The 12,264-nt window shown below is 34.0% G+C and overlaps 1 protein-coding gene across 2 annotated transcripts; it reads left to right on the forward strand.

The window, feature by feature from the left end:
- Positions 1–1,186: 1,186 nt before the first annotated feature.
- Positions 1,187–10,164, forward strand: LOC145562377 (RHOMBOID-like protein 10, chloroplastic). 2 transcript variants are annotated; one of them, XM_081622635.1, is made up of 9 exons: positions 1,187–1,387; positions 3,508–3,728; positions 6,661–6,715; positions 6,814–6,894; positions 6,970–7,066; positions 7,160–7,227; positions 7,481–7,579; positions 9,326–9,367; positions 9,837–10,164. In XM_081622635.1, the coding sequence occupies exons 1-9, from the start codon at positions 1,217–1,219 to the stop codon at positions 9,984–9,986; spliced, it is 984 nt and encodes a 327-aa protein (XP_081478761.1). In that variant the 5' UTR covers positions 1,187–1,216; the 3' UTR covers positions 9,987–10,164. The 2 variants fall into 2 exon arrangements, with proteins under 2 accessions (XP_081478761.1, XP_081478762.1); XM_081622636.1 differs by having other exon boundaries at positions 1,248–1,387; positions 3,515–3,728; positions 9,837–10,162.
- The last annotated feature ends 2,100 nt before the right edge of the window (positions 10,165–12,264 follow it).

Genomic DNA, 12,264 nt, shown 5'->3' on the forward strand with positions numbered 1-12,264 from the left:
TTTTGGCTTATCTTGGTTCGTTGCTTGCGATCGTTTGTTCCGATTGTTCGTGCTTGGACTTGGTGCGTCTAAGCCTAATGTCCAACATATTAAACTATATTTATAGACGTATTTGGCCCAATTTGTCTTATTGTTTGATTTCGTGTTTAATTTGTGACCCAACAAGTTCAGTGAAGAGCAAGTTGTGGGAATAATTTATTTATTCTCACTTATCGAAAACGATCTCTAGCTAGACATTTCGATCATTTGAATTCACTGAATAATTAAATCCGTAATTAAATGAACCAAATCTATTAGAATAATACACTTGGTGAAAGGACACTACCTCGAGAACATTCAAAATAAAATTATACAGTAAAGTTTATAGAGTCCCTTGCATCGAAGAAAAAGAAAAAAATTATAGGGCCCCTATATATTCCTTTGCCCATGGGCCTCCAAAATCTTATACAACTCTGTATGTAATCGCTTAAACAAACCTTTTGGAAAAAAGAGTCTTTAAAAGTCTATTTTTGCAATATACAACCAAAAAACTCATCCACATTTAAAATTACAACCAACAACTAGATTCCATCTATCTTAACTGGAACGTGACTTCATTTTTAAAGTCATGATATGACTCATGTTAATTATTTTTCCCACAAACAACTTGTATTTCTAATAACTGGTTTCTAATAACTTGTTAATTGTATATTTGTATTTGACTAATTTTTCTAGAGAGGAAGGAGCCCCAGTTTATATTCTTGAAAATATTCAAAATAAAATTCATTTATCAAGGGGTAAAATCCTAATGTCACAAGGATAACTAATTGAAAAGTGCTACTACGTATTTCAAGTAGTGTCTTTACTCGCATGTGTAAAAACCATACATTGAATTACAAGTTTGCCATTTTAAAGCACTATTTTCTCTAAAAGAATTGTTTCTCATTAATGGCCATTTGAAATGTTATCATTCCGAAAAAATAGTGTGCGGACATTAATACTCTTAAAAATAATTTTGTATATATTTTTCCTCATTAATAGTTGTCACTTAAAACCAAACTGAAATGAGTAGTAATAAGAGCTCTCTCGCTATCTCAAGTAATTTGGGATCGATTCTGATCACCCATTCTAAGTGAAATAGCCTTCGAACCTAGCTAACTAGCTAGATATGAGCCTATTGCACGTGTTAGCCTTTAGTTAAGAAAAAGGAAGCAAAAAACTGAAACAAAACACATAGATGATCTTCGGGTTGGGAGGAGGAGGTGAGTCTCCATTTCCATTCCGACGTCACTCCAACAATGACCACAACCACTGCTTTCAATCTCACCTCTTCTCCACCACCGTCGTCAATCTTCGCCGTCGCTTCCTCCACCCTTCTTTATCTCTCCTCCTCCGCTCCTCTTTCAAGGTCTGTTACTCACTTCTATCATCTTCTTCTGATAGATTATAAAGCATATTCATTGGCCTCAACCATCAGCTTAAGCTTTTGGTTGAGTTAATCCTCTAACATGGTATTAGAGCCAGCGTGACACAAAGGTCACGGGTTCAAATCTCATCCACCCCCACTTTCTTTCTGGGTTTCTTTAATGTTTCATTGTTTGATAAGAATTTAGATTGGTTTGTTGAATTTTGTGTTTTTCATTGTTAATATTGAAGATTATGCATGAATTATTTCGTGGGGGTTTGCAATTACATTATATATTCTGTCTAAACTGAAATTTTGAGTTGGGTTTATCATTTTCTAGCTTATGAAGGATGGTTTTGTGTTGAGTACATCCTGAATTTATTCACAATTATTCTTTAGCGAACTCTCATATGATTTCTGGAATGACAATTTTGGAAAGTTTATTGAACATCTTCTTGTCAAGTTAGTTGAATTTTGAGCATTTTGTAAGATTTTAGCATTCCCCGTGTTCGTGTTTATCTCGAATTGGGTATTTTGTATTGTGGTTGTTGGTTTTAGGTACGATGCTAATGATCGTATTTAGGTTCATTAAGGCAGTTGTTGTTTTTTTAGCTAGGATCTCAGTAGCTAATTGGCATTCATATCTTAGCAAAAAGCTTTGATATGATAATCTTATGGAAGTACATCTGAAAATGAATATACTTTGAGATTGACCTGTTATACATTTGACAATCTATTGTCAAAGCCAATGAATTGTGATCATCTGTTGCTTATGATTTTAGATTGGTCATAGGATTTTATTATTACTAATTCTCAAAGGCAATTTTAATGTTTTGAAAGTTAACAAATAGCTAAGAGTACCTTTATACTACTTTCGTTTCACAATGGTGTTCCTGTTTGGAATCTTTTGACTTTTAAAAATAAGAGAGAATCTTCTAAATTTCTCTCAATATACAAGAACAAATATAGTCATATGGGGTCTAGTTGAGTACTATCTAACTTTTATAATTTTTGCTAGTGTGAGATTAAAGATATTTGCGGTCATAGATTTGCAAAAACTTACATCGATTTACATAAATTGGAACATTATTCTAAAACGAAGGTAATATAAAATAGGGTCTTGCATTTGATAATTCTTAGTAGCTTAACAAGGTCAGAATATGGTTTGTTAACTCATTTTGTTTAGCTAAACTAGTTTTTGTTGACTCTTATTTATTTAAATTCTCTTGAATATTTATTGTGAGACACGGGTGACATTTTAGTTTATAAAAGGCGTTTTATTTGCTTGGAAGTCTCTTGTGATACCATTTTTGGGATGAATTTTATTTGTTTCATAATACTTGCTCCGCTCCATTTTACATTAGGAATTAGGATATTGGCACTATTCACACTCTCTCCTATTAAGATATATTGTGATTTATACAGTTAAAAAAATATATATAGTCAAATTTGTACTTTATTAACATTTAATTTTTGTAATTTTACTTAAACGCAGCCAAAGATATTGATATTTTAAATTGTGCATTGAAAAATATGAAATAAGAGTGTAGGGAGTAAATGGAGTGTAGGGAGTAAATTACTATGAGTACAAGTCTTTTGAGAGTTTCTTAGCAACAAGCGAGAAGACTGAGAACCATATACTTCATGATTTATATAATTCTCACAAACATAAATAAGGTTGGAATGTTGGATTCCAATTCCGATTCAGTAACTTGACATAAGGCTGATAATGTATCTATGCCTAGTTGTGTTGTAAAAGAGGCAGGTTACAAGACAATTGTGATATGATGCATGTCTTGTGAATTGTAATTTTTTGTCTGGTTCACTGCTACCAAAATTTTGGATTTTAATTGAATAATCAAGCAAAACCCTAGACATATGAATTTACTAGAATGTGTGAAAAAAAATATGGCATACTTTACATGGTGATTATGGTTTTGGATGTGTGGCTTGTAATTTTACCCTTTCCCTTTGTTTCTAGAATGATAGAGATTGATGCTACTAGTTTTACATCTCAGATAATTTAGAGAGTATTTCCTTGTTAATGTATGCTATGGTAATATTAGATCGATGTTTGCCTTTGATTGGTGACTTGTTCTATTGCTTTTGTTATTGGATTGAAGGGAACAGCCAATAGGAGTGGCTGCCACCTAAAGCAATTTAGCTTTTTCCAGAGGTTAGGTGATTTTGCCTCTGCAGCATGTACTTCATATCTTTGTCTCTTTGGTGGAAGATCATCAGGACAGGAAACAGACAAGGAAGCAAGCTCACCGCAGGACAAGCCGAGAATTAATAGGTTTCTACAAGGGCGTTGGACCAATGCACTCCTTGCCATTAATGTGCTGTTAGTACATCTGACCTACATTTAAGAAATCTTAGTATTATATATATGCTTCATGAGTGCTAAAGTTAATACGAGTATGAAATAAATTGATGAACTAACCTTATAAAATAGCCTTCTTTTTTTTTTTTACAAATTTTTTTTACTATATTTTAGTTTGAATAAATGGAATTATATTATCCAAATGTGCTTGTCAATTGACTAAAAGAAATATTGCTGACATGTTGCTTTAATGCTGAATGTAAGGGATACCCATAGATGGTTGATAAACATGTCTTATATAGGGTTTTTTTTTTCAATGTAAGATATACTTAATTGTAGATTAAGTGTTGGAAAAAGCAATGGCAAGATCTTGAGCGCATTGGTGGAATAATTTATGATATCTTGGCCCCATGTACCTATTGTGGCCTGTAATAACCGAACCAAATTCAATAAGGGGGTGGTTTATTGCTTTAACTCTTTTCTTTCCTCTCTCAGTTTTATGAGCTAATTTACTTGGAGGCCAGTAGGAGTAGTAGTTATTGAAATCTGAATTAAAAGACTAGACAAGCAAGGATTAGTGGGTGAACATTATACTCCATAAATGGTATGAAGGTTATAGGCAATTTGAGCTCCTTAAAATATGCAGTTTTTTAATAGATGAAGACATACTTTAGGGACATGGCTTGGTGTGATTTTAATTGTTTGCTAAGGGGATTGTTTTATCAGGTGATACCGTGATGCACGAAGGCATAAGTGACTGCTAGGATATTTAAAGGGATATTGCAGAGTCAAAATGCTTGAAGTTAACTGAAAGCCTAAATTAGAGTTTTGAAATTCAAATATCACATTTAGTTTTATTTCAGTTGAAGTTAAATCGGCATTGTACATCATATAATCACCAAATTGTTAATAGTGGGCATCAAGACTCTTGTACAATAACAACAAACTGGGGATTGTATAACATAGAAAGAACTATAATTAAACATCCTTTTCCTAACAAAGGCAAACCCATGGATATACCCTTGAAGTATGTAACTTGGTTGCATCTGAAAATACTATGACAATGCAATGAATCCTTGTTGTATAGTTGATCATCTTGCAACAAGGTTTAATATTTCTTATACTCTGTTGGCAATAAGGAACATTTATATATACAGAAACAAGTAGAGTTAAATCTAAATGCATATGTGTCAATACAATGTTCTATTGTCAGTGATATTCTTTCATCATTTGAAGATGAGTAAGAATTTCCCACTACTTATTATGTCCAAAATCTTATATTAAACCTTAATAATTGTTGTTGTATATAGTGGAATGAATAAATTATAAAGGACAATTACTCCAAATTATGTTTGCCCATAAAAATTTAATTTGGTGCCTAATTTTGTGTTTAATGCCAGTGTTCAAATAGTTTCCTTTAATTTTTGAAGGAAGATGCATTTTGGATCAATATTTATAATGATTTTTAACGTTTATTGGGTTATATGGGATGTCTTATTCTCTTCCCCAATTTCTCTATCCTTCCTTTGACCAAAGAAAGATTGGTGAATTATTAATCATTTGGAGTGCAATTAGTGTTTTAGGATTTAGAATATTGTTATAGACTTATAGATATAAATATTCTATTATTGCCTTGGCTGGAATTGGACTATAAATGACACAAATTTGTTTAAAGCAATGGATTGAGAAGGGACAAACTATTTGAACCTTTCATTGAGATAGTGTCATATCAACTTTTCAAAATGGAATAATTTCCAGGCATTTTATGTCATGGTTCTCTGCGTAGTTTAATAAAAATATCCAAATTTAGAAGTTCATATACTTTTCTAGACCTATTGTGACTACAAAGATGCAGCCAAAAGTTATAATTTGTTTTCCTTTATATTATTTGTAAGTTAGCTTATAGTGAATCCATTTGGAGGTTTTTTAAAAAAAAAAAAAATAAAAAAAAAATAAAGAAAGAAAGAAGTATAATGGAGTTTGATAATTGATCTCCTGTGTGTTCTTATGTTAGCAAGTAATAAACTTTATAAAAAACATCAAAGGAACATTAATGATAAGCTTAAAGAGCAAAGAACAATAAAAATTTATGCCACAAGAACAATTTATTCAAAATATCAAGAAATGTCTAGCATCTCTTATATATAACCTGTATACCAAAACCTCAGAAAATGGATCATGAAATCTTTGCAAGGGAAGCTCTACCCTCGAATATTCTTTGTTCTTTTTTTTCTAGTCCAGGTGTTCTGCCAAATTGTCAACCAAGCCATCTTTCATGCTCTAACAAATCAGCCTTTTTTCTTTATCCTTCTTTGCCAAGCTACAAGAACATGATCAAGGCTGCTCTCACCTTATCACAAATAATGGTTATGATAATTGCCAAAAAGAAGAACCCAAGGTCATGAACTCATGATAGTATATGATGATTAACATATTTTCCTCCAGACAAAAATTACATTTAGCAATGTGTTGTAATGTCCTAAGTAACTGTCAATGTAAATGTCCTTTGATTCATTTCAATCATGGATTGTAATTAATTTAAATCCATTTTGGCTCACCTAATGCTTGGAAGCTCTACATTACGTTCTTGGTGCTGGACAATGTTATTGACGAAAAAAAAAAAAAAAAAAAAGATTCTTGTTGATTTTACTTGGCTAGACTACTGAAATGATTGTATTAGGATAAACCTAATATTTTTGTCCAAGAAATTTAGTTAGTGAAGGAAATTTCATTTAACTATTTAAGTTTGGAAAATCTGATACTTGTATCAGATTTCACTTTCGTTCCTTCCATTGGCTCCTTTTCTTGGACATTTTACTTGTGTCAAATATATTGTTGACCTTTTTGAATAGGTAAGTAGGATGATAGCTGATTATGTGTTTTCCTTCTCCAACCCCTGTTTGGTGATTCTCTCTCCCCCCCCCCCCCCCCCCCTTTTTTTTTGTTTGTCTAGGCTTTATGTTGGGCAGATGGCCACTCGAGGGAAGTTGATGTTATGGGGAGCTAAGGTTAGATCTTCGCATCTGTGAACTAGTACATATGTGTTTTGTCATGAGATTATTCTTTATCAAGGTATAAATTGTTTGGCAATATTGATCATGAACAGATTAATAGTCGAATTGATGAAGGGCAGTTGTGGAGGTTGGTGACATCAGCCTTCCTACATGCAAATATTGGACACCTCTTGGTATAATTTCATTCTATTGACTTAAGGATGTCTATTTATGAAAAACTGTGATTAATTAGATATTCTTATATCCAGGCAAACTGTTATTCCTTGCATTCTATTGGCCCCACTGTAGAAAATTTATGCGGAACTCGAAGATTTTTTACTGTCTACTTTGCCTCTGCTATCACAAGTGAAGGCTTTATGGACTGAGCTTTTACTTTATTTCTCCAATTAAATGTGCTTAATTTTACCAAGCTTTGATGCCTGTTTGATGTTTTGTCAGGTTCTGCTATGAGTTATTGGTTGTCTGAAGCTCCTGCTGTTGGTGCATCAGGAGCCATTTTTGGATTGGTAAAGTTTCTCATTCTGCTTTGAATTTCAGAATTTTATAAATTAAATGCATGTTATTTGGAATGTGTATGATGAATTTCTTTTGTTAGTCAAAATACTCACTTTCTAAAAATCTAGGGCTACCCTTTTTTTCTAGGTCATCTCGGATTGTTTCTTTGTAGAATCTTATACTTTGTTATGCTCTTCTCATATTGTAGTTAGACAAATTACTTACAAGTTCAATCTTCTGATTTTAGTTTCTGATTCCTGACAGGTTGGATCAGTAGCCGTATTTTCTATGAGGCACAGAAGTCTTCTTGGTTCTGGTGCACAAGATTTGAAGCATATTGCAAAAGTCATCGTGTTGAATATGGTAATTATTTTTCCTAAGTATCAAATCTGTTAAGTCTCGTATCATATTGAAGCTAGGTCATTGTAGTTAAACACGCTTACAAGAGTGTCATTTGTGAATGATCTCAGTTCATATCATCGTTATCTTACCCTCATATTAATACTGAAAAAAAAAAAAAAAAAAAAAAAAAAAAAAAAATATATATTAATAAATAGGAAAATTTGTTAAGAAAAACCTTTTAAAACAACTTTTTTGTTGAGAAAAATCTTTTAAATTTTTTTTTGGCAAAATGAAACCTGATTGTAAATTTTTTTTTGTTGAAGACAACCAAGGACTACTTTCCGACGTTGACTACACTATTTCCGGCGTTGACTCCCCCATGTGCCCTGCACATGTTATTTTTTTTTTTTCTATTCTCACCCCATTTTTACTAATTATCCTCTAACTCACTTAATTAAATAACAATTAAATTTAATTATGAATTAAAAAAAACCACAACTACCTCCACCTGACAGCCACCCCTCTCCCTCACCTATCCCACCCTCCGCCCACATCTCCCCACCCCGGCGAGCTGCGTCCACTGTCGGCCGACCCAGTAGGGGTTGGTGAGGCTAAAATCGAGGCCATTTTTGTGGCTGAAATTGAATATGATTAAAATCTATATGACAAAACAAAACAAAATTCCAGAAAATTGAACCAAAATTCTCAAGTTGGGTACTATTTCTTGCCAAATTTCCCAAATTTCCAAAAATAATACAGGAAATAATCTACACAACAAGGTTAATTCGATCTAGGGTCGCAATGAAAGTCTTGGCAGCACCGACGGCGAAAAGCGAGAGGGGATTCGAGCGACTGGACAGTTGTGTGTTCAAATTCTCTCTCCTCTTTCAAAGACAAGCAAAGCCATTATTGTTGAAACATTTGGGTTTGAAACGGAGGCCTTTATAATCTGCCATTTTGATTTGAGAAGAATTGACATTGCAAGTTTCCAGGCATGCATTGTTCAATAGGTTACAATGGCTTGATTTTGATTTGATTTCAGTTTTGGGTGTTTTTGAAATTACTGGGTTTTGGAAATTTGGGGAGAAAGAAGAGGGGTGAGAGTGAAGATAAGGTACATAGTGAGCGGTAGAGGGTAGGCCGGAGGTAGAGGTTGGGTCGGCCGGCGGTAAATGTTGGCGTCGCCGGTCATGGGCGGTGGGATGGGGGAGGGGGAGGAAGGGGATAGCTGGTGGTGGTTTTTTATTTTATAAATTAATCAAGTTGTTAAATAATAAAGAAGGAATTTAAAGGGAAATAATAAGAAGAGGGGGTGGGATTAGTAATAATGACCATGTGCATGTCACGTGGGAGAGTCAACGCCAGTGTTAGCCTAGTCAATGTTGGAAAGTAGCCTTTGGTTGTAACAAAAAAAATTTACTATCAGATTTCATTTTGCCAAGAAATTTTTAAAAGGTTTTTCTCAACAAAAAAGTTGCTTTAAAAGGTTTTTTCTGACAAAATTTCCTAAAAAATAAAAACCTCAACTGTCAAAACTTATTCTCTTCTGAGTCATTGCTACAAGGGATACATTGCTACAGGACAGCTACCACTGCCACCATCAGGCACCTATGTTAACACTTCAAAACTTCAAATTTTTGTACTTGCCTGTCAACAAGCTGCCATCCTTTTATGATTGGCATGTCACTTAACGCTATTGTAACGTCTTGTAGTTTTATTACTTGTGCACAATAAAGTATACAGACTTCACATTGTCTCCTTTTTCAGATTATTGGGCTTTCATTCAGTGGAATAGACAACTGGGGCCATGTAAGTACTATAAGTATTTCTTGTAATTTTGATTGTCCTTCCACATAATTGACAGAAGTCAATTAGTAAAAGATATAGCAGATTCAAAGGAAGCTCCTCCTGCTTTTTTTTTCTCCCAAAATAATCAACTTTGAAATGTCAATGCATTAACAGTTATAAGGTTGCTGAGATTACTAGAAGCAATGATAAGAGATCTATATTAAGAAGTTGGTAATCTTAAACTATCCAGATATGCTATTTTTGTTAGTGGTAATGGAATATGAATACTATGTTTATAATTGCTAAAGCTTTGAACGGCTGCTGTGATCTGCATCTCCTGTCTAAATTAGAACCATATTGTAGGATTGGAATGGTTTGAATAGTGGCTGAAAACTGCTAAAAATAAAACTGCTTTAAAATTACTATTTTTTGCAGTTTTTTTGCTGACTAATAATGTGTTGCAACATTGTTTGACATGTTGTTTCTTCAGTTGGGAGGCTTGCTTGGCGGAGTAGCAGTCTCATGGCTCATCGGTCCTGCTTTGAAATATAATTTTACTACCAGGGATGGACGTCAAGTTTTTGTAGATCGAGCTCCCATCTTTACATTCAACCCAAAAAGGCCCCAACAATCTAATTGACAATGTAACTATATGGGTTTTCATGAATTCTAACATTTGGTGCATTGGTTAATCTCTGTAAAGTTATCTCAGTACATATTTCAAGTCGATGACGCATGTACGTGCCTGTAAAGTTTTTTTGAGGAGATTATACCATGTAAGTAACCTTGTTCTTAAGGCTAAATTTCAAATCTTGCATTAATACTTCTTGATTTAACTATAATGTTGGAAAACATTGTTTAATTTAACATAATTACTGATTTTAAACACTACATTTCCAACTTAATTTACGTAGTACGGAGTATTTGATTTTGACAGTTGTATACTTATATACACTCAACCTTAGACGAGAGTAGTAGTGCCACCCGGCAGGTTGGGTGTGTTGGGTTAAGGTTTGGTGGGTCATGGGTTGTGGTAGGCTAACACAAGGACCGGCTCGAGTTGGGTAGGGTGGCTAGGTCGAAGAAAATGAAAATGCTAGGGTTGAGGTTCGTGTGTTAGGCGGGTCGTGGGTGGGTTAGGCTAGGTTTATGGGCTAGGCAGGTTGTGGGTGGGTCAAGCTAGGTTTGTGGGTCAATTTAACATTGTTCAACTTTTTTTTTTTAATTGTCAATGTTAAATATCTACGTTTTCTCAACTTAACTTAGATTGTATTTGATTTTGACAGTCGTATACACTCAACCTTAGATGAGAGCATCAATAATTGGGTAAAATAATCATGATTCTTCTCTCTTTTTCATGTTATCTAATTTTCATTCCTTAGTCTTATGTAAAAAAATGTCAAATGATTTTGAACCTAGATTGTGATGCAATGGGAAGCCTTTAAAGAATAATAAGGCAAATATCTAATGGATAATACTAGTAATTTATAGGGATTAGAGATGTAATTGCATCTCCAAGTTGAGATCCAAAATTTGGTGAACAACTATTGGAAAGCTAGTATGGATGTTGAAACATTTCCGATACATATTGTTTAACCTTTTAATCCACGATTTAAAGTATTAAAAAAAAAAAAAAAAAGTACTCGATCTAGTAAAATTTGGAGGTCATTGGGCGGGTCATGTGCCCATTTTTCGAAATTCAGGGTGTTTAGGGTAAAATACCCTAGCGACATGGACCAATCATAAGCCATAAAGTGGCCAGTAATTGGCTAACACGCAACAACGCCTAACATGTTTCACAAACGTATTAGGTAGCGAAGCAGAGCACACTTTTTTGGTCACAGATCCTAAGAGCTGCCATACATACCTCCCCATTTAATGATGGCATAATAGGTTACATTCATTGAAAGAATCGAGTATTACCCAAGTACTCTAATGTAATACCCTGTATTTTTATATGTATTTTATTTTAAATAAATATTTTGTGAGGTATTTAAATAATTTGAAATGAATTATTTATGGCATTTTAATTATTTATTCTAAATAAGTTTGGAAATATTTTATAAAAGGAAAGTTTTATTTAATTAATTATTTTATTAAGTTGGGATTTATTTTAGGAAAGTTTTACTTTGGTTAAGTTTTATTAGGAAAGGGATTAGTAAAGATTAAAAAAGGAAATTTTAGGTAAAAAGGGTTTATAGAGAAAGGGTTATAAATATTCAACACTTGGGCAAATTAAACTTTGTCCAGAGTGGAGAATACCCAAGGTAGACTTTCTCTCCCTTCTCCTTTATTTCTTTTTCTTTTTCTTTCTTTTCCCCTTCCCCTTTGCATGCACCACCGTCGGCCACCACCACACCACCGGTGGGCCGCCGGCCACCACCAGCAGCAATCGGCAGCAGCGGCGGTGCCACCAACAGCACAGCAGCAGCCGGCTGTGGTGCCGTGGCTGCTGTTCGACCAGCATTTGAAAAAAAAAATATCTTTTTTTTAATTCTCTTTTGTTTATCCCACTAGTAGAAAAAACAAAATGGCAAGCGGTTCAAATCCCCCAATGGCAAGCGGTTTTGAACCGCTCCCTCTTGGGGGGCTTGCCATTGTCCATTTAAATGGCAAGCGGTTCTGAACCGCTTGCCATTTGAAGAGAAAGGGCAGCGGTTTTGGCGCCAAACCGCTGCCCATTAGGGCTTAAAAAATAAAAAAAAATATTTTTTTTTTTTTTAGTTTTTTCACTTAAATTGACACACAATCAAAATATATGTAAAAAAAATTAATATTTTCATTAATGATTGTTGTAATATTACATTTTCATCCAAAAAAAAAATTAATACAAAGTAATACAAGCCACCACAATCAACCACCACGCACTGCTACCAACGCCACCACAATCGACGCCACCAGCCCACCACCGCCACCAC

The sequence above is a fragment of the Chenopodium album genome, chromosome 10 (assembly GCF_948465745.1).
Source record: "Chenopodium album chromosome 10, dcCheAlbu1.1, whole genome shotgun sequence".
NCBI lineage: Eukaryota > Viridiplantae > Streptophyta > Magnoliopsida > Caryophyllales > Amaranthaceae > Chenopodium > Chenopodium album.

Bases quoted from the DNA above. Each gene is read 5' to 3' on its own strand.
- LOC145562377 (XM_081622635.1), top strand. From the start codon at position 1,217: ATGATCTTCGGGTTGGGAGGAGGAGGTGAGTCTCCATTTCCATTCCGA. The intron at 6,716-6,813 runs GTTAGATCTTCG...GATCATGAACAG, and splicing joins TGATGTTATGGGGAGCTAAG to ATTAATAGTCGAATTGATGA. The intron at 7,580-9,325 runs GTAATTATTTTT...CTCCTTTTTCAG, and splicing joins AAGTCATCGTGTTGAATATG to ATTATTGGGCTTTCATTCAG.